General features: G+C 44.8%; 1 protein-coding gene across 3 annotated transcripts in view; it reads left to right on the top strand.

The window, feature by feature from the left end:
* The window catches only part of MSRA (methionine sulfoxide reductase A), a 379756-nt gene that overhangs the window by 290780 nt on the left and 65952 nt on the right, over window positions 1–23024 (top strand). Inside the window, exon 6 of one of the 3 annotated variants that reach the window (XM_055577725.1) lies at window positions 20157–20436. The exons of the other annotated variants lie outside the window; for them this stretch is intronic. Coding sequence (XP_055433700.1) covers window positions 20157–20207 — 51 coding nt within the window. The 3' untranslated portion in view covers window positions 20208–20436. Of the gene's footprint in view, window positions 1–20156; window positions 20437–23024 lie in introns of those variants that run through there. 3 annotated transcript variants of the gene reach the window in all.

Genomic DNA, 23024 nt, shown 5'->3' with positions numbered 1-23024 from the left:
GTCTCCCTGATTCATGCGGTCTGATAGGGTTAGGTTCCTACCCATGGGCTGCAGGCAGGGAGGAGGAAAGGTCTGCAGTGTCTAGAGCCCGCCTGAGCCAATCTCTCTCTTATCTTACCAACTGATATACATATAGGTTTATGGTCTGCGCCTGTGTGCACATGCTCTACTTGTTAATTTCAGCGGAAGAGAAAGGAAAGGCAATGGGAACATTTTAAATAACAGTATTTTGCAGTAGGATAGGGTCTATTCTAAAGGTAACAGAGGAGCCTTTGTTGCTCATACAGGTAGATTTATAAGCGTTGCCCTGGCTTAATCTGTGTAAAAAAGACACTCCCGTCTCCTTAGGAGTGGTCTGATGGGAGAAACTACCCCGGGGTGGGGATTGGTGGGGGGCGGGGCGGGGGGGGGGAGCCCTGATAGTTCAGGGATAAACGGAGTGAAGCAGGGTTGTTGTCTGCCTTTAAAATCCTTGTGGATTTTGTCTCAGCTCTGTGTGATTCGAAGTTTCTCCGCTTGGCCTCCATGGAGCTTCCCACTCTTCCTAAATGGCTGCAGAACGCCCGCTTACATGTCTGCTATGGAGACGATGTTCATTTAAGGCTTCGAGAAGTCAGAGCTTTCATGTTGGCCGTGAAAGCCAGAGAGCCGCAAGCACCTCAGTGGCGGAGATGAAAGGACATGTGTGTGCGTGTGTGTGTTTGGAACTTAAAGGACAAGGAGAAAAAGAAAATAGATGTTACCGCTTTGCACTTACTTCAAAATATGCCTGACTCCCTCTGGTGGAACCGTTTAACTCCAAATGCGTCCCCCCCATCCCCCACCACTCCCCGCACACGCTCCCCGCCCCCACCACATTCATCTTGGCTCATGTGACATCTGTTCTGGGCACTGCGGAGCAAGTCTTCTCGTTGCCATGGCAGCCAGTGGAGAGATCCCGCCCATTGGCTGCTAGCGGAGAGGAGGAAAAAAGGCCCACAGTGTCAGAGGTCGTGTGCCTAGGGCCCGCCTGCCACTGTTTTCAGTCAGCTGCTGGCGGGGCCACATTAGCGGAGCGCGCGGCAGCGGGCAGAGGCCCACAGGGACCACCCGCCACAGCTGTGGGCACCGCCGGGCGGGATGGGGGCCCCAGAGGTCAATGTCATTAGTTTCTCCCTCAAGTGTGAAGTGCGTGAAGGACAAAAGCAGAGCCTGTGGAGAAGAGTGGGCTGCCTTTTCCTTCACCTTGAGCTACTCTGAGCTCTCTTTTCTTCTGTAGCGTTTGGATTGAAATTCCTAAGATGACCCTTCCTACTCCCAGCCTTCCCCATAGTGAGAGAGGCCCTGGGCCCCAGTTAAGCTGTCGAAATCAAAGCCTGTCTCAGATTCCATTTACCTTGACCATTGCCCTGTCACTCTAACACCAAAAGAGGACATTGTTCCATTTCAAAATCTACACCCAAAACCTGATTGTTTTTAAAATCGTTTTCCTCTTGTTGGAGTCGTCGCTGAATTTCACGATGTGATTGGAATCATAGCTTTAGGGTCTCGTAGTCATGGCGTCAGAGCTATAGGTCACTCACATTCTTACCTCCTGGCCAAGTGAATCTCTGTCCCCAGGGCCTGATCGCGCACATGGACAGGTAGAGGGAGGAGCAGCCTTGAAATCCTCATTTGCTGAACCCCAGTTGCCTCTCTTGGGCTCCCTTCTCCAGGTGGGTTTAAGGTCCCCACTGATGAGTGATGGGGTGTCCTGGCACCAGCCACACCTGGGGCCTTCAGTCTCCAGAGTGTGGCACCGGTTGGGATTTGGCTGGGTGGCCCCCTGGGCAAACTCTGACACCGCCAGTTCAGCATAATTGAGGCTGGAGAAGGAAGGTTCACGAACATTCCCTCATCTGTTCCTCCTATGTGTGGTCCCTGCTTCACAGGAGGCCGAACCTGGTAGTCTCCAAGGTCACACACTTGTGGATGGGTGAGCTCAGAATGCACACGGCAGTTCTTTGCTTCCAAACTCTGTTCACATTTGTCACTCAAGCCGCAGTGGGCCCCTGGATGTCTAAGGCCCCCACAGATTTGTCTGTGGGGAAGGTAGCCTATGATGAAGACCATTCCTCCCAGCTCTACTCGTGCTTTGTCATGCCTGTTTCACACTTGATGAGAAGGTATCGTTGGTGTTTAATTTGTCGAGATCAGGGAGTAATGGCTTGAGGAATTTTTCTTGCTCCTTATGGCAGCTGCTTGGCTTATAACCTGACTGAAAGCACTATGTACTTTCACTGAGCAGAAAGCTCCCGGCTGATGACAAGGAGGGGGTTTGTGTCAGAACCAGTGAGACCAAGTTGAAAATTACCATCCCCTTTGCTTCATCCTCTCAGACTTATTTTGGCCCCTTATTTATGTTCATATAGTTTGGGCTATATCAGAATAGAAATGTGGGGGGATTCCCTGGTGGTCCAGTGGTTAGCACTCAGCACTTCCACTGCAGAGAGCAGGGATTCGAGTCCTGATCAGAGAACTAAGATCCTGCAAGCAGCATGGAGTCACCAAAAAAGAAATGTGCCACAAAAGAATGTTGGAGAAGGTCTGTGTTATTAATGTCTGCCTCTCTGCCATCTTTGCTCATTCCTTTGGCCTGAATCTAGAAGTTTGAGGGTTTACTCCTAAATTTTTGAAAGAACTATGGAACAGAAAAAGAAGTCATGTCACTTACCTGTCTTTGTATGATTTTAAGAGAGTGACTGCTTCTGCAGTTTGGCCAAACCAGGACCAAAACAGTTGCCAGTGATTCAGGTACTAGTCTTTCTATCCACGTGTTGATCAGTCAGGAAAGTTGACAAACAGCAGGATGGGTTGGAAAGGAGACAGGCAGTCCCCACAAGCTTGCTGTCAAATCCAGTATCCTGAGTCACTAGAGGTTATTAAACCTACCAGCAAAACTGAGCGCGTTCCTCTCCTCCCTCTTACACTGAGAACAGTACCCACTTAGGGAAAATTAAGCAAAATTGAGAGCCTTTGCATTTCTAGAAATAGGACCTTAACAAGCATTCAGAAGAATGTGCTTCAGTGGCAAGAATGCTAGAATATTTCACAGTGCAACTCATATGATGCTTTTTATCAAAACTCGAGTGGTGAAGTTACCATGAGTCATATTTTGCCCAAAAAGATAGGATCAAGTCTGTAGAGTAAAGATATAAGTAGGTTTTCACGTACAAAACCTACAAGCAACTGTTCTTCTAATTACACTTTCCACTCACCCTAGCATTCACTGCTAATGCTCTTTTTATCGTCCTTGATCCGTCTTTATGAGGCCGTAAGAAAAAAATGTAGTGAGAAACAGGTTAACAGTGAGTTTTCCAGAAAGAAAATTAAACAAGCAAAAGCCAGAGAAGTTCCTGGTGTCCATTTAAACACGTGGAAGAGAAGTCAGTCAACTCCCTGAACTGGTAAGAAATCCTCCACCGCCTGCCATCGCCCTGGAGACGCAGGACTAAGACCACTGACGTCACTCCTCCTGCTGCCCACTCCACACTGGAAACACAACCAAGTTTATTTCCTCCCCCCAAACCATTTTCTTATCTGTAAGTTTAGACTCATCTATCTGGAGAAATTTCTCTAAGATATTTAGTGCAACATTATTTAGCCACATGATGTGGATTAATGGTTGTATAAAGTGACCTTTAGGGCTTCCCAGGTGGCTCGGTGGTAAAGAATCCGCCTGCCAATGCAGGAGCCACAATAGATGGAGGTTTGACCCCTGGGTCAGGAAGATCCCCTAGAGGAGGAAATGGCAACCCACTCCAGTATTCTGTCCTGGGAAATCCCGTGGACAGAAGAGCCTGGTGGGCTACAGTCCATGGGGGTCACAAAGAGTTGGCCATGACTGAGCATAGCCCAGCAGCAAAATGACCCTTAATGTCCAAACTAATTCTCAGATTGTCTAACATAATGACTTAAATTGAAGAAAGTGGGGAAAACCAATAGACTACTCAGGTATGACCTAAATCAAATCACTTACAATTATACAGTGGAAGTGAGAAACAGATTTAAGGGACTAGATCTGATAGACAGAGTGCCTGATGAACTATGGACGGAGGTTCGTGACATTGTACAGGAGACAGGGAGCAAGACCATCCCCATGGAAAAGAAAAGCAAAAAAACAAAATGGCTGTCTGAGGAGGCCTTACAAATTGCTGTGAAAAGAAGAGAAGTGAAAAGCAAAGGAGAAGAGTTTCAGAGTTCCAAAGAATAGCAAGGAGAGATAAGAAAGCCTTCCTCAGTGATCAATGCAAAGAAATAGAGGAAAGCAATAGAATGGGAAAGACTAGAGATCTCTTCAACAAAAATTAGAGATACCAAGGGAACATTTCATGCAAAGATGGCCTCAATAAAGGACAGAAATGGTATGGACCTAACAGAAGCAGAAGATATTAAGAATAGGTGGCAAGAATACACAGAAGAACTATACAAAAAAGATCTTCACGACCAGATAATCATGATGGTGTGATCACTCACCTAGAGCCAGACATCCTGGAATGTGAAGTCAAGTGGGCCTTAGGAAGCATCACTATGAACAAAGCTAGTGGAGATGTTGGAATTCCAGTTGAGCTCTTTCAAATCCTGAAAGATGCTGCTGTGAAAGTGCTGCACTCAGTATGCCAGCAAATTTGGAAAACTCAGCGGTGGCCACAGGACTGGAAAAGGTCGGTTTTCATTTCAATCCCAAAGAAAGGCAATGCCAAAGAATGCTCAAACTACCGCACGATTGCACTCATCTCACATGCTAGTAAAGTAATGCTCAAAATTCTCCAAGCCAGGCTTCAGCAATACATGAACTGTGAACTTCCAGATGTTCAAGCTGGATTTAGAAAAGGCAGAGGAACCAGAGATCAAATTGCCAACATCCACTGGATCATGGAAAAAGCAAGAGAGTTCCAGAAAAACATCTATTTCTGCTTTCTTGACTATGCCAAAGCCTTTGACTGTGTGGATCACAATAAACTGTGGAAAATTCTGAAAGAGATGGGAATACCAAACCACCTGACTTGCCTCTTGAGAACCCTATATGCAGGTCAGGAAGCAACAGTTAGAACTGGAGATGGAACAACAGACTGGTTCCAAATAGGAAAAGGAATACGTGAAGGCTGTGTATTGTCACCCTGCTTATTTAACTTCTATGCAGAGTACATCATGAGAAACGCTGGGCTGGAAGAAGCACCAGCTGGAATCAAGATTGCCAGGAGAAATATCAATAACCTCAGATATGCAGAAGACACCACCCTTATGGCAGAAAGTGAAGAACTATAAGAGCCTCTTGATGAAAGTGAAAGAGGAGAGTGAAGAAGTTGGCTTAAAGCTCAACATTCAGAAAACGAAGATCATGGCATCTGGTCCCATCACTTCATGGGAAATATATGGGGAAACAGTGGAAACAGTGGCTGACTTTATTTTTGGGGCTCCAAAATCACTGCAGATGGTGATTGCAGCCATGAAATTAAAAGACGCTTACTCCTTGAAAGGAAAGTTATTACCAACCTAGACAGCATATTAAAAAGCAGAGATATCACTTTGTCAACAAAGATCTGTCTAGTCAAAGCTATGGTTTTTCCAGTAGTCACGAATGGATGTGAGAATTGGACTATAAAGAAAGCTGAGCACCAAAGAATGGATGCTTTTGAACTGTAGTGTTGGAGAAGACTCTTGAGAGTCCCTTGGACTGCAAGGAGATCCAACCAGTCCATCCTAAAGATCAGTCCTGGGTGTTCATAGGAAGGACTGATGCTGAAGCTGAAATTCCAGTACTTTGGCCACCTGATGCGAAGAGTTGACTCATTGGAAAATACCTTGATGCTGAGAAAGATCGAGGGTAGGAGGAGAAGGGGTCGACAGAGGATGAGATGGTTGGATGGCATCATCAACTCAATGGACATGGGTTTGGGTAAACTCCCGGAGTTGGTAATGGACGGGGAGGCCTGGCGTGCTGTGGTTTACGGGGTCACAAAGGGTCAGACACGACTGAGCAACTGAACTGAACTGAACTCATAACATAATGATGATTAAAATATATATATATATGGACTGGGTTAGAGCTTGATATCCTCTCAGTAGATTTATTGGGCACCTACTGTATACCAGGAGACTACATGACATCACTTGTTTTTGATCTGAACACTAAACTCTTGACACCGTGTGTTGTTTGCATCAGTTTCTTACAGGGCAATAAACACAATGTACAGGATCTTCCAAATATAGCTTGAATGTTTGCTTTATGTAGGCATTCTCATTTCCTTAAGGAAAGCATCAGACCCCTCATGCCACAAGGATTCCTTTCCAAGCTTAGAAACACATTTACCAATGTAGATACTTTATTACAAAATAGAAAGATTCAGTAGGAAAGAAAAATCCTTGTGGAAGGAAAAAGGAACCTGGTTTCAGGAATATCATTATTTGTGCCATGAACACTAATTTATTGTTTTTACACATATTCACCCAAAGGGTGTGGTATGGTTTCAGGAATTCACAGAGCACAACACCCAAGCACTTGTGATAGGAAAATGGTATTCAGCAAAGTGCTCTTCTTTCTGCTACATCAGTTTGTAAAGTGGTCCTAAAAAACACACACGTTCTTTGTTATGACAGCATGGCTTTGTGTTTCTGATGTAAGACTAACAGGACTTGAAAGCAGGGGTAAATTAGGAGCCTAGAAAATTGAGGACTGCGGGTTGATAAGCAGTAAATGAACAGTGCTTGGCATACCTAGTCGCTTCAGTCGCATCCGTCTCTTTTGCAACCCTGTGGAGCCCACCAGGCTCCTCTGACCATGGGATTCTCCAGGCAAGAATACTGGAGTGGGTTGCCATGCCCTCCTCCAGGGGATCTTCCCGACCCAGGGATCAAACCTGTGTCTCCTGCATTGCAGGCAGATTCTTTACCACTGAGCCACCGGGGACGCCCAAATGAACAGTAGGGATCCTCAAAGAGTACTGGAAGAGAAAGTATCCTTATGTAGGAGGTAAAGGCAAGTAGGGTGTGTTGAAGGATCAGGTGGGACTAAGAAGAAAATCCAGGCCACTGTATGTACATTATGGAAAAGGCACCTGGGAACATAGACCTGGGGAGAGAAACAGAGCAGAAAATGAAAGGTGGGCCAGAATCAGGGTTTCTTGATAGGAAAAAAAAACCAAAAACGCGTATTTTAAGACTGAGAGAACACTGGAAAGATCACATAGACCAAAAAATGTGTGAGAAGCGCTGCCTCTGTGCTGAATGTTTCTACCACCACCTGATGGGTTTTTGTGGTGCTTCAGCCACTCATGGGTTCCCAGGTAGCTCAGTGGTAAAGAATCCGCCTGCCAATTCAGGAGACGTGGATTCGATGCCTGGGTCTGGAAGAGCCCCTGGAGAAGGAAATGGCAACCCACTCCAGTATTCTTGCTTGGGAAACCCCATGGAGAGAGGAGCCTGGTGGGCTACAGTCCATGGGGTGGCAAAGAGTCGGACACGACTAAAGAACAACAGCAGCCACACATATGACTTTTTAAAAGTAATTTGCTCATCTGCACAGTGGAGCTAATAATCCTCAGCCCACTTGCTCACACTGTGGGGCTGGAAGATCTAGGGAGTTGCAGGCATGAAGACCATTGTCAACTCGAAATGTAGATGCCCGGCCTGAGCTGGATTGCGGTTGCTGTGGCAGAAGAGAACCCAGTTCCCAGTCCTGGAAGCCAGGCTGCATTTTCCATCTGATGGCAGAGCTGACGTTTTGTTCTTTTTGATTTTTTTTTCACTCACCGGGGTTCTTAACTGGTTCTTATGCAGAGTGATGACATGATTGCCAAGAGAAAGTGGAGGGTGGCTTCCATATAAAAGTTTTATCTTCTCTGCATCACCAGCCATCACCCTTTGCTTTAGCTTGAAACACCATAGCTCATGGACCCACACTCCTGGCCCATGTTTCAGTTGGTGTTTGTGAAATCCTTTTTTTTTTAATTTTTTATTTTATATCAGAGCATAGGCAATTAACAATTTTGTGATAGTTTCATATGAACAGCGGACTGTTCAGGGACTTGGACATACATATACATGTATCCATTCTCCCCCGAATGGCCCTCCCATCCACATGACATTGAGCAGAGTTCCCTGTGCTGTACAGGGTCCTTACTGGTTATCCATTTTAAATATAGCAGTGTGTACATGTCCATCCCAATGGATTTTGTGAAGTTCTTTCATTGCTGTCCCATTCTTTGTGTTGGAGGCAGGCGCTTTTCTGTAACTTCTTGGCTAGATAGCTTCTTGAGAAGGCAACCGATCCTTTAAATCAGAGTTGAGCGTGTATCACGAATTGCCGTAATTTATAATTCAGATTCTAAACTGGCCACTTTTAAATTGGGATCTGTTTAGAAGTCAGCATATTTAACACAAGCAAAATAAACTCCACACCTATCTGTGCGGGGTTTTTTCTCCCGTAAGTAATGGGGTTTTCACTGCAGATTGTCTGACAACTTAGGAGAAGTGGGGACCTTTGTGGCCTGTCCTTTTATTGTGTCCTCAGGTCCTGTCCCACCCAGGCCTCACACATACACACACAAAATCCTGTCTTGGGACTTCCCTGGGGGTCCAGCGGTTAAGACACCATGCTTCCACTGTAGCAGACATGGGTCGATCCCTGGTTGGGGAACTAAGATCCCCCATGACGAGTGCGGCCAAAAAATGGAAAAAACAGAAACTAAAAAAAAAATTTATTAAAAAAAAAAAGCATGTCTGCGTGGCTGCTCAGCGTTTGGAAGAACACTCTGCATCAGTTTGGCTGCGTTTATTGGCTGAGCCTCCAGTTCGTTTCAGGTAGAGAGCAATGCTCATGAGGTAATAAACATAACATTTCTTCCAGGAAAAAAAGGCAGAGAAGAAAGCCAACTAGTATAGTGCTGGTGTGGAAAAGACTTTCAAATGTGAAATGACTTATCCCTCTAATGATATAGTTATTTAAAAGCCAAGCCAGAAGCTGACTTGTTTATAGGGTTCTATATTCTGGAGTCCCACCCAGACCTACCGAATTAGAATCTTCACGGGTGGAGCCAAGAATCGTGAAATGGTTTAAACTTTCCAAGTGATTCTGATGCATAGCTAGGTTTGGGAAGCTCAGCATAGTGGCTGAGCCCTTAGTCTTGGGTGTCCCTAGTCTTTAGTCCTCAGACTTAGGACTCAGTCTTGGGGGCTTGAGCCTGGATGACTCCCTGAACCAGTCAACTTCAATTTCCTAATCTCCAACATGGATCTAATCTAATCATGTGTTCCTGGGGAGAGTACTGTATAGAATAAATGAGATGGCATATTCCAAGCCCCTGGTTTGCAGAAGAGCTTTGCTCAGTAGAAATCATCTTCCCCCCTTTGGTGCATCTTGGCACCTTGTCCTCAGCGGAAACTGAAATCTTGAGTCACATCAGCAGTTGGCATTTCGCGGCAAATGATGCGCTCGACAAATGAGACGCTGAACACTCAGCTGTTGATGAGGAAGGGCTGGGCTGGAGCACTTGCTCACTGAGGTGTGTTGATAACTCACTTTGCACCAGTACATTTCCTCCCCTGACGTCAGCTGCGCCCCCGAGGCGCTCTCTGCCCCACGAGGTGCTCATCACAGCTGTCCGTCCCACTCTCCTTCTGTGCCTGTGAATCAGCTGGGTCGGCTCCACTCCAGAAGTTAAAATGGCTCGTTCGTAATCAGCTGTGCCAAAGCTAATGGTCCTTTTTGTTCTTAAATTCTGCTCTCCAGGCTTTGAGATTTTAGGCGATTTCATTTCCATTGGTCTTCTAGGCGTGACTTGAGCAGTTATTCTCTAACTTTTTGATCCCTGGACCTCTAAAATCTCCGAAAAATAATTGAGGACCCCAGTGATCTGTTTTGGGGGGTTGTGTCTATAGATAGTACCATATTAGGAATGAAGGCTGAGGTTTTGAAGACACCAGCACACATTCCATTAGCCATCAGAGTGATGATGTCATCACGCTTCCTGTAGCTTCCTGAAGGTGGAAAATCCCACCTTCACTGGTGAGAAAATGAGAAGGAAAGAAGGAGATAGGTCTTAGTACTTTGACAATAGTTTTGGCCTTGTGGACCCTAGAAAAAGTGTTGGGGGCACTCAGGGGTCCCTTTTTCACTCTGAACTGCTGATGATCCCTCAGAGTATGTCCTGCCCTGTTGGTCTGTCCCAGAGAAGCACAGAGATCAAAGCAGAGGTCATTGAACCACTCACCCATACAGCTGGGAGCATCTCTTCCAGAAGGCCTCAGAGCTTGGTTGCCAAACTGAGTTCACTCAGGTTAGTGGCTTAGGGCCCAGGCTCAAGTGAAAGATAACTGGGTTCCAACCCAGCTGTGCTTCTTCTGGTGACTTTGGGCAAGTTTCTTAGCTTCTCTGGCCTCTGTGTCCTCACATATGAAATGTGGATCATAAAAATACTCACCTGGTGGGCTTGCTAGGAAAATTAAATAAGATAACGTTTAGAAAGGAACAAGCATCTTGCAGAAGTATCCAGTAAATATTAGCCACAACTACGTTCTGATGGAACCCCCTGGCTTGTTAATCCTTTTATATTCCTCTGTTAGCTTCAAAACCACGACATCTTGGAGGTGTGTATGCATGCTCAGTCGCTTCAGTCGTGTCCACTCTTTGTGACCCCACGGACTGTAGCTCACTCAGCTCCTCAGCCTATGGGATTCTCCAGGCAAGAATACTGGAGTGGGTTGCCATGCTCTCTTAGAGGCACATGTTTGTATTAATAACAGGTAGCTGCCATTGCTCCTAGAAATTACTGCCGCTTTCCACAGCCCTGGTCACCATTGCTCCTCTTTCTGCCGACCCCCAGGCTGGCTGAGCAAGTGAGCAGAGCACAGGGTTTCCAGGCTGCACGGCGAGTGCCATCTCTCTCTGCCTTCCCACCAGACTGAATGCAGAGCTAAAATCAGATGCGATGAGATTACACGTCAGACCCAGCAATCATGCTGTACATCATGCTGGCTTGATCGGTGTTTTCAAGGTGGTATGAAACTCCTAATGCTCCAACTCATAGTGTTATTACACTCAAATAAACAGAAGCATGATTTATAATGATTAAAATTTGTTTGCAGCATATGTTTGTCTTTTTCTTTTCTTCCCCCCTAAGTGGAATGTGTGTTTCTGTAGCACCTTCCATGTTGCAAATTGCATTCCCAAACCTCTTTTTAATTGTCTATTAATCAATTCATGGGAGAATTCAGCGATGGTAGGTGACCCAGTTTTCCTTATTTGACAAATGTAAATGTAATGTCTCATTCCTTGCAGGGGGTGGTGGGGAAGTCCCTGGTGGCCCTCACATGTAAGTCAACAGATTTCTGTTGCAAAAAATGTTAATATTGTTTTTAAACCCTATGGGTGAATTTAAAGACTTTACTAACACACAGACAACAAAAGACTGAGGTTTTAAAGTGATGTCCTGTAAATAACTAGTTTGACATATCCAACCACGTGAGATAATCTACAAGCCATCTCAGACCCTGTCCAGCATATACGGGGCTATCAGTAAGGAGTGAAGAAATTAACTCATCCTCATTCTTGCTGAGCGTCTCTCTGGGAGCCACCTCCTGTGGCTGTTGGTCACCCAAAGGTCTTTGAAGCTATAACACCCTGTAGTCCCAGCTGGCAGCATCATGCCCAGAACTGACGTGGGATCATCAGCTCTGAGCCGTGGGATTGGAGCTTCTTCTCCCTCTTGCAAAGGATTTAGCATGTGTTCTCTAAAATATGTTGGCTTTGGATGAACAGACCTGGGTCCTCACCCTGTCCCTTGTACCTGAAGCTGTAGAAGGGAGGACAGGGCCTCTGTCTCTCTGGGTTGTCCCTCTTCCCATGGGTACAAAGGTGTCTCAGCAGCTGTCCCCTCTAATGCTGGTCTAGAGAGTGGTGGCTGGTTCCCTCCACACTTAGGCATGCAAAACCAGCCACACCCTATGGCCTTGAGGGGATGAGGAAGTTGCAACAAACGAGAATCAAAAAACCATCAAGCAGCTGGATGAGCTGATCTCAGCGATTTTGAGTGAACCTGGAACTTGGATTCTCAAGTTTCCAAGACAAGGAAGCTCAGTTCAGCAAAATATTCTCTATTCCTGGGTGAGGTGGTGGATTTTGAAGACCTCGCATCCAGTCTTGGGTCTGTGAATGACTGGCGTGGACAGATTTCTTTTTCCTTAGTGTATCAATTCTCTATCACTGCATAACAAACCACCCCAAAGCTTACTAGTTGCAAGCAAAAATGATTTTCTGTTTCTTGTCCATGTGACTCTATTTAGATGGTGGCTGGGCTCAGCTGGGCAGCTGGGAGGTCTGGACCTCTTGCTCTTCACAAGGACTTTCCTCCTCCATAAAGTGAGAGCAGGCTGGATTGCCTCACAGGATGGTAGTGGCAGCATGCTATGCCCTGGTGTGCAAACGTGAACCACACCTCTGCTGACTTTGCTGATACTCCATTGGCTGAAGCGCACCACGTGTTCAAGCTCAAAGTTGGTATGGGAGGGACTTGCCCAAGAATGTGTGTACTAGTAGGTGTGAGGCATTGAGGCTATTAGTATACAGTCTCTCCTTTACTCTTGGCCTCAGTCTTTTGGTCAGTGGGTTGGGAATGCGTTGCATAGAGGACCAGCCCGGGAGTCAAGAGACATACTCTTTACATCCAGTCTGTTTCTAAGTATGTGTGTGATTACAGGCTCCGTTTTCTTCAAGAATAAAGGGAAAGTCTTGGACCAAATTATCCAGGGGCTCACCAATGAACACATACATACACTCCCTTTTCCATCTTCCATAAAATGTGGAAATCAAATGTGCTTGGAACTATCTTGAAAGTGATAGCTATACAAATGTAATTTGTTATTACAGATACTATTTGTAGAGAATTTGGTAAATGTATTTTCAAAAATAGCGTGATGAGATTATAAACCTATCTATGAAAATACAGCAGAATTAAAAGCAACACCTTATTCAGAGTCCCTTAAAACACTCTTCTGGTGTTTTAAGTTCACTCTATGGAAGTTTGGCCAGTCAAGGCATGTTTGTATGAAGTTTAATGGGGGCGGGGGGGTGCGGGGGGGACTAAAAGGTCAAATCCACCATTGGGCTGGAGCCTTTGTTCAAAATGGAGGTGTTTAGCTAATTCAAGTTTTGGTTTATTGTAGCCATTTAACAGGCTGTTCTGACACAGCATCATAATTCAGCCTTTTTTTCTTGTCTTCCTCGTGTTTTGTTTATTTGCTTGCTTTGTGGTGTTGTGTTTGGTTCTATGTGTTCATGCATGCGTGTGTGTTAGGGCAGCTCCAGCATCATTCAGCGTCCCAAGCTTGTAGAGGTCCCTAAGGGGACCAGGGCATCCATGGACCCTGCACTTCTCATATGGTGGGCAAAGACTGAGTGATTTCCTTATTCATTAACAGTTGGCACTTGTATGTTATCCTGGAAAGGGAAAAAGGCTGCTAGAATTTGGGACCAGCAGATAGCTGGGATCTGGGAGGCAGTAGGGTAGAGTAGGTTTGCTGAAGCAGAGGAACACGTGACAAAAGGCCAGCGTGGTGGAAAAGAAGGAGACGGTGGCGCTGTGGCTTGTTCAGTTCAGTTCATTTGCTCAGCCATGTCTGACTCTTTGCAACCCCATGGACCGCAGCATGCCAGGCTTCCCTGTCCATCAGCAACTTCTGGAGCTTGCTCAAACTCATGTGCATCGAGTCGGGGATGTCATCCAACCATCTCATCCTCTGTTGTCCCCTTCTCCTCTTGCCTTCAATCTTTTCCAGCATCAAGGTCTTTGCTAATGAGTTAGCTCTTCACATCAGGTGGCCAAAGTATTGGAGCTTCAGCATCAGTCCCTCCAATGAATATTCAGGACTGATTCTCTTTAGGATTGACTGGTTTGATCTCCTTGCAATCCAAGGGACTCTCAAGAGTTTTCTCACACCACAGCTCAAAAGCATCGATTCTTCAGTGCTCAACTTTCTTTATAGTCCAACTCTCACATCCATACATGACTACTGGAAAAACCATCATTTTGACTATACGGATGTTTGTCAGCAAAGTAATGTCTCTGCTTTTTAATATGCTGTCTAGGATGGTCATAGCTTTTCTTCCAAGGAGCAAGCGTCTTTTAATTTCATGGCTGCAGTCACCATCTGCAGTGATTTTGGAGCCCAAGAAAATAAAGTCTCTCACTGTTTCCATTGTTTCCGCATCTATTTGCCATGAAGTGATGGGACCGGATGCCATGATCTTCATTTTTTGAATGTTGAGTTTTAAGCCAGGTTTTCCAGCTGTGACTTGTACTATCTGAAAGAACTTGCCTACCTGGTATTTTAGTTCTTGGATCCCTGCATCTAACGTAGAGAGTGCCGGCACAGTGTAGAATGCTGGCCTAAGAAAATGGAATGAAAAGAATGCCTACCAAATCTGAACAATCACAGGCAATACATCTATTCATTTTAAAACATGATTAGATAATGAAAATTGTACATGATCATCATCAACAAAAACAATTACAGTAAACCAGAATGCATTTATTGCTTAAATTGTGAAAGTTTATATTTAGATATTGCTTTTGGTGGCATCAACATTTACACCGCTGGCAAATTCACCTTTGCTGTCACGAGTTGCAAGGCAGTTATTTCTAATGGTTTTTAATAACATGCACAGTTTATGCAATAAAACGTCTCCCTGATCCACTGTGCTTCTCCCCATTCTCCTTGGTTGCACCGTCATATGCTTTTATACGTACTATTCCCACTGCCTAGAATATCTTTATCCCTTCTCCATTTTTTTTCATCCTTCAAGATTTATTTAAAACCCAACTCTTCGGCGATGCCACCCCTAACTCCCTGTGGTGCTGCCTTCTCCTCTGCAACCACACTGCCTCCTGCTCATCTGCTAACATTTGCACATTTGCACCCGTGACCTTGGTGATATACCTTGAGAATGCGTGTGTCTCTCCCTGTAACTCTTGACCATAAGGAGGCCTTACCTTAGTTCCCTTTGTAAACTCCTATTATGCTACACCTGGGTTTCCCTGGTATCTCAGTGGTAAAGAGTCTGCCTGCAATGCAGGGGCAGGAGACATGGGTTTGAGCGCTGGGTCAGGAAGATCCTCTGGAGAAGGAAATGGCAACCCACTCCAGTTTTCTTGCCTGGGAAATCCCATGGACAGAGGAGCCTGGTGAGCTACTGTCCATGGGGTCTCAAATAGTTGGACGCAACAGCACACACACACACACACACACAATCAATCACCGTCCTAATCACTCCCAGAGTCCCACCTCCTAACACCATCGCCTTTGAGATTAGGTTTCTAATATATGAGTTGGGGGACGGGGCACATTCAGATCAAAGCACGCCTCAGTCTACAGGCACAAACTACGAGACTGGTGAAGGGACTGGAAGGTCACAGGTTCCCTTCAAGTTGCTATTTAAACTTTTGACTTTGTTAAACAAGCCTCTATGGAGAAGGAAATGGCAACCCACTCCAGTGTTCTTGCCTGGAGAATCCCAGGGACGGGGGAGCCTGGTGGGCTGGCGTCTATGGGGTCGCACAGAGTCAGACACAACTGAAGCGACTTAGGAGCAGCAGCAGCAAACACGCCTCTATAGGAAAATTGGAGACCTGGCTTTTCATTTTAGACTTTATGTTAACCAAAGAACTATTGGGGCACTTCCTCTCTTTTTAAAAAAATCCTTAAGTCACAAACCAGTGACTTGTGAATGGAATTTGATGTGTAGTCTTCTTTTTTTCTTGTTTTCTTTAATCTTGAGTTTTGATGCTTTTCAGAAGGCATCTGCTTTGTGGTTGGCTGTAGTCTCCATGCTTCCCCGTTGCTCCAGACCAGCACTGTCCCGTAGAAATATGATATGAATCACAAACTGAGTCACATACGTCATTTAAAGTTTTCTAGCATCCACATTAAAAACATTAGAAAGAAGCCAGAGAAATTAATCATTTCTTTAACCCAATAAATCCAACATTTCTTTAACCCAATATATCCAACATACTTTCATTAAATTAATATAAAACTTATTAACGAGCTATTTACTTATTTTCTTCTTCTGTGCTTTTGAAAATCATTGTATTTTCTACTTACAGCATGTGTCCTTTTGAACTAGCCACATACAAGGTGTTCAGCTGCCACCTGTGTCCAGTGGTTTAGAACTGGACCGTCCAGGTTCTAGATCCTCCTCACAGAACTCATATTTACTGCTCTCGGTGCCCTCTAGAGGCATTTGAACCTGAACCCCCTGGATGAGAGGTTCATACGAGGTTCTTTCTGCTGTGACATCCTGTCATTCTATGGTCAGGGTGAATTTCTGAGTTAAATTAGTCCAGAACTCCCAAAGTTGTTTCACCAAATTAGAACTTCGCAGCAGCTAGTGTTGAAATGGGATCCAGAAAACGACTCTCATATTTGCAGGGTTGGAGTTTTTGGCCCCAGAGCTGAGTGGGCTTGTAACTAGTTCCTCCTTTGTTCTGACCTGGGCATGATGGTCTGTGAGGCAGCAGGCAGCCCCCCTCCCCAAGCTGAGAAGCATGGAGACCAAGCCCCGGCAGCTCAGTCCTCATAGCAGTGCCTGCAGAGGCCCCTGCCTTCACAGCAACAAGCTTCTTCTTGTGCGTCTCCTCTGGATCTGTCATTTCAGACTTTCTCAACCCTTTGCTACAGTCAAGTGGGCAGGGAAGGGTTAAGTGGGAGCTTCTGAAGTCCACTGAGGCCTTCTCCCTGCGCCTCCTGCCAGTGGCTCCCAACTAAGATGGCAAAGAGTATGTTTTTTAAACCAGCGCACAGAACTGTTATTTCCTGTAAGTTCTGTGCACCTGCTCCAGAAATTGGCTCCAAAGAGAACCTCGTTTAAGCTGCCCAAGCAGGAGAAGGCTGTGAGTCAGAAGACATCTTGCCAAAGGAAGCCGGAGATCCTTCCCTGGAAGTTTATCTCTTGGTAGTGACACCCTGTTTTCAAGCTCATCCGTTCAAGTGAAAACCAGTATGCTTTTCCTCCCTCCATCCCAAGAACACTTCGTGATGAACGATGATTTTTTTTTTTCTTCTTCTTCTAACCAGCAGGGAGACTTTGTAAAGACGATCACTATTGAAAAAGTCAAAGGTTTTTGTTCAAGCCTGGTACTTGTAAAATATCTTTAGAAGGAACAGTTCTAGATAACTAAACTACTTCCCCACGAAGACAGTGCAACCTGTAAGAACACTTGTGATCTGGATTCAAACATCGTTATACATGATTAGAGGCTTCCTTGGTAGCTCAGCCGGTAAAGAATCTGCCTGCAATGCAGGAGACCTAGGTTCAATTCCTGGGTCAGGAAGATCCCCTGGAGAAGGGAATGGCAACCCACTCCAATATTCTTGCCTGGAAAATCCCATGGACAGAGGAGCCTGGTGAACTACAGTCCATGGGGTTGCAAAAAGTCAGACACGACTGAGCAACTCACACTTTCACTTTTACATTCATGATTAGATGACAATAAGGCCGTGCTTTTCAAGCTTACATCTACGTAGGAATCTCTGGAGGATCTTGTTAAAATGAATGCAGACGTGGATTCAGAAGGTTTGGGATGGGGCCTGAGATTGAGCATTTTTAAACCAGCTCTCACGTGAGACCCAAGTTTCAAGGATATAAGGAGTTTGTCTGGACCTTGGATGAACCAACGGTCACAGTTCAAGAGAAAAGAACTCGGTTTGTGGCTGTCAGCTTTGTTGGGAGAGAGACCAGAATAGAGCTGACTTTCGAAGCTATGACTTTAATGTTTGTATGCTGAATTGCCAAGATTTAGTCAGATAGCAGGAAGTGGGGGAGTTTAGAGAAGGGAGCAAGGGATCTATACTGAACAGCTTCCTGTTCCCTGATTCTTTATTAGGAGCCCACCATTTTGTTTGCTGGTGATGACGACCAGGAAAATACTTAGTTGAACCAAGTTCTATCCCAGTTGGGCAAGATGGAGATCTTGTAGAGTTAATGAATTTTTTTCTAAATCCTAAAATTGTTGTTATAGGTAAGAACATATAGATTAAAAGAACATGTGAAAAGATTGTGTGTGTGTGTGTTTGTATGTACCCTGTGACAAATGTTTTTGCTAGTATGCAAATAAGAAAATCTTGTGTTTGGAATGAATTCTACCTTGTGCTCTGGGACCACGAGTTCAGCTTGGGGCAGGACAGGGGGTTGGTAAAGAGAAATGGGGGTGGGAAGGCAGGATGGAGCTATCATTCCTGGGCAGTTCATAGTGTATTACTTTAATTTTGGTTAAAGGCTGATCTGAGAGCTGGGTTATCAACGTATAGGAGACTGCAGTTGCAATTTGCTGGTTAGTCTCTGTTCTTTTAATGCTTTCCTGAAGTGCCATTTTGTCTCAGTAAAATGCTCCCTAAAAATACTCAAATATTTTTAGTTGGAGAGTACAAATCAGATTGAGCTGCACATTTCCCTGGTGAGCAAAAGGGATGAGTTTGTGTTCATTAACTCGAGGCCATCTGGTGCAGACACGCAGCAGTCTGTGAATCAAACGTGCATCAAACTCCAGGGATCAGAACCCGCGCCAGACCCAGTGTTTTGGAGAGTCAACAACTAGGGGGAGAAGAGGGACTCGACTCTCTTTTTCTTTCACTTTAAAAATCAGCTCCGCCCTGCAGAATATCAGAGCCACATCGCCTCCTCTTCATTGCCCATCTGAGCTGTCTTTGGGGGGGGGTGCTTCCGCAGTTGAAGTCGTTATAGTCCCCACCTCCCTTTTCGTTTCGTGGGTGGAGGAGAGCCGGAGCCTTAGCCTCCCTCCCTCCACGTTGGGCCGGAACCAGGGCCTGCGCATGCGCACACAGGCACACGGCCTCTCTCCATGAGACAAAGAATGCGGAAGTAGAGCAGTACTCAAGGTAGTCTGCGAATAGCCCATTCCTGAAGGAGAGAGCCTGTGCTTCTTGTACCCATGCTGATAGCTTTCTGTTTAGACGTGCTCACCAAAATATCAATAAAGGAAATAAATCGCTTCGCTGATTTGTTACTGATGCCACCAGACCCCTGAATGGAGTTATTTGGAGAACCCTTTCCTCCCACCCGTGTTTCCCAATATTGGAAAGGTCAGTGTATTAAAACGAATGGAGGGGTCCCAATATTGGAAGAGGGTCAGTGTATTAAAACGAATGGTCAGTGTCTCCTGCAGAGCCGCATGGATGACTTTGCCTTGATCAGAGACAATCTTCTGGGCAACGTCTGTTCTTTAATGCTTTCCTAAGTACAACCTTTCCAGCTCTGCAACACTCTTTAAGACTTCGAGGGGCTGCCCTCTATTGAAGATCTGAACTAGTGACTGTTCCTCTCTAGGTCTCTGCATCTGTCAGAACCCTTCTGCATTATAAGATGCCAAGCAGGTGGCAGTTCCATTTGGAAAATTTTTTGAGTGCCACGCAGGAGAGTAATGAGAGATAAATAAGCAGCTATCTTCCCATGTCTTGTGACATGTCTTAGCAAACTGCATTTCAAAAATCATAAAGAAAAATGATGAGACAAAGGACTTTAAAGATGGATGCAAACAACTTTATTATTAATGGAAAGCAGGAAACCTATGTCTAAGAAAATTTCCCTAAGTGCTATAAGGAATGTTAAAACTAATTCTTTTTCTTTTTTTAAATGGGTTAACTTTCAGAAGTGTGTATTATTCAGTGTGGTGCATTGCAATACTTCTTATTACAGTCTTACCAGCCCCAAGTGTTATCATTATTTCTAATGTTTGCTGATATGGGAAGCATAAAACAGCATTTTATTGTGTTTTGCATATCTTTTGTTAGCTGCTGCTGCTAAGTCGCTTCAGTCGTGTCCGACTCTGTGTGACCCCATAGACGGCAGCCCACCAGGCTCCCCCGTCCCTGGGATTCTCCAGGCAAGAACACTGGAGTGGGTTGCCATTTCCTTCTCCAATGCATGAAAGTGAAAAGTGAAAGTGAAGTCGCTCAGTCGTGTCTGACTCTTAGCGACCCCATGGACTGCAGCCTACCAGGCTCCTCCATCCGTGGGATTTTCCAGGCAAGAGTACTGGAGTGGAGTGCCCCTAGAGTTTAAATTTATTGTTCGTTTTTTTTTTTTTTTTAAAAACGCTGAATAAAGATTTTTTTTTTGTACTTAGGAAAGCTCATCTTCTAAGTTGCAGAGAAGAGCTAGCTCAAGGTCCTGTTAAGACATGAATGTGTTTGCTTTGGACTTGATCTCGAAGTTGGTGGAATCCACACTGTTTGCAAGATTCAAGTGTAGAGCACAAATTTGAGGATGCACAAGCGAGAATGAGTGAGAGAATCAGACAAGTTTCTAAGTTTTCTAGAGGAAGAAAGTTTTGTTTTAATCGTTTATTACACACTGATGTATGTTTATTGTGGAAAACACAGAGAATAAAAATTACCTTTAATAATAATATTTTTAAGCATTTGGTATATATGTTCTGTTCCTTTCTCTGTGGGAGTGAGTACCTTAAATGATTGAATCTTAGTATACATTCTATTTTATGTGTTTTCACTGATCAGTATTTCATGAGTATCTTTTCATATCATCTCATGTTATTTTCCTTTATTATTTTTTGACTACATAGCTTGCACTGAATGGATATACCACAATTAATTTAAACAATCCAGTATGTTGGACATTTCACAACTGTAAACACTGCTGTGGTGTGCATACTTGTAGTGAAATCCTTTCATGCATCCATGATTATTTAACTGGGACAAGTTCCTAGAAGGATTGCTGCATATATGGGCATACACACTTTCATAGCTTTTGATATGTGTATGCCCACAACACCATGTCGTTTCTATGCTTTGATATTGTTACAGAAGGAAGTATTCATGACATTTTAAAATTATTTTTTAATTGAAGCATAATTGATTTACAATGTTGTGTTGGTTTCTGCCATGCAACCACTCGAATCAGTCATAACTACATATATATTACCTCCCTCTTGAGCCTTCCTTCCACCCCTCCCCCCATCCTTTAGGTCATCACAGGGCACCAAGCTGGGCTCCTTGTGTTATATAGCAACTTCCCACTAGCTGTCTATCCATGGCATTTGTTGAAGGTGGTAAGGAAGACTTTATTCAAGGGGGCCATGGTGGAGATATAGGGACCACTGCAATGGGGGTCTTGCAGTGGGGTAGAGATTGGACTCAATTCCAAATACAGCATGAGCAAATGGGAATTTATAGTCAGGGAACAGTGTGGGGGTCAGCGCATAGAAAATTACTGAGAGGAAACATCAGGGGTGAATGGGGGGTTCTGCCTAAATCAAGCTATCAAGATTCTTGCTGAAGGCAGGACAGATGCTCAGGCATCACCTGTGGGATGGTGGGTAATGAGGAACCTGATCAGATGTCAAGGGTGATCACATAGTGGGGTTGGGAGGGTCTATTCAACTGATTTAGCAGGATTCTATCTCAATAAAATTGGATGATGCAGAGATGAACATAGATATCCAAGAGTCAGGTCTGGTTGGAAAAGTGTTCAGGGGAGTCTGAGTAGAGTCTGGTCAATGAGAGAGTCTGTGTCCACATTTAGCATGCTATTTGATAATAAACTTCTTGTTTTTTGCTCTTCCTGTAAATCTTTATTAGTGGTAGGGCAGGGCTGTGTGTTCCTGTAGCACCAAGAGACCCTCCCGGCCCCCAGTGCCACCTCTGCCCACCCAGCATCATTCCTGGCATGGAGGTAATGTCAACTTGCATGGAAGCGCCGAGTATTAATACACATTTAAAAAGAGGCAATGGCCAAGGATGGGTAGAGATGGAGGGGTGAGTAAGTCATTGTCAGAGAATCCTGGGTCTAGTTCAAGTCTTATCAATTAAATGTGGGGTCTGCCAAACCTGACATCTGTTCTTTGATGCTCAGTTTCCTAACAAAAGTAAATGAGGTAATTTTTAAAAGATGATCTGTCTGATGGCATTTCAGATCTGCAGATTTATGAGTCTTTGACCGTGAGTCATGTGTGAGGGCTGGAAAAAAGCTGACATGAGTGGGGTGAGGAAGATACTGCAGTGAAGCTGGGGAGGTTTATCTACTGGATGAAGTCCTCAGAGCATAAGTGACATCAGAAGGGCCTGAGCTGCAGCAGGACAGTCATACCCTGAGCTCTCAGGGTGGCTTGGAAAGAGGCAGCATAGAAGCCAGCTTCAGACTCCTGATGGGCTCCTTCAGGACGTAGATGATTGGTGTTCCTGGGGGAGGACTTCCAGAAGCGGGTAATAGAGGTTCAGCCAGGCAGATGACCTGCATCAGGGTGACCCAACAGTCACAGAAACCCAATTTCTTTCTTTTTAATATTTATTTATGTATTTATTTGGCTGTGCCGGGTCTTCATGGCGACATGTGGATACTAGTTCCCTGACCAGGGATTGAACCTGGACCCTGTGCATTGGGAGCCTAGAGTCTTAGCCACTGGACCACCAGGGAAGTCCCAGGAAACCAATTTCTTAGAGATTTGGAGATGATAGATTCTGTCCTTTTCTCACTGAAACTGGGTTCATGGCAACAAGAAGTCTTGTAAGCCAGGCTAGAACTGGGTTTTTAAAAAAGGCTTGTTCACAACGGTCAGGGTGGAGCCAGCAGCCTAGTCTGCTGAGCTGTTGACCAGAAGCTCCTTACCTTATCTGAGGAGCTAAAAAATTAAGTGGTCCCAGCCATGCAGGTTGAGTGGCTACAGCCATGAAATCTGGACATTCCCTACTGTTAACTCTTTAGTTGGCAACCCAATAGCTTTTTTTTTTTTCCATGAAGAGTTTAAAGCATTCTGAACATTCTTTAAAATTGATTGCTGTCGGAATTTTTAAAGATTTGTTTTCACCTTCATGTTGTGAAATAAAACTGATACAGAAAGCAATACTAAACAAATCCATAGCTTAGTGAATTTTTATAAGGCAAGCATGTTTGTTCCCATGACACTTTGCCAGCTACCCTGGGAGCTCCTCCATTGTCCATTACAGTCATGGTCCTCTGCACCCTTCTCAACTCTTAT

Source organism: Bubalus kerabau, chromosome 4 (genome assembly GCF_029407905.1).
Source record: "Bubalus kerabau isolate K-KA32 ecotype Philippines breed swamp buffalo chromosome 4, PCC_UOA_SB_1v2, whole genome shotgun sequence".
In the NCBI taxonomy this organism is placed as follows: domain Eukaryota; kingdom Metazoa; phylum Chordata; class Mammalia; order Artiodactyla; family Bovidae; genus Bubalus; species Bubalus kerabau.
The sequence above is the reverse complement of the archived record's forward strand: the minus strand, read 5'-3'. Positions and strand labels throughout refer to the sequence as shown.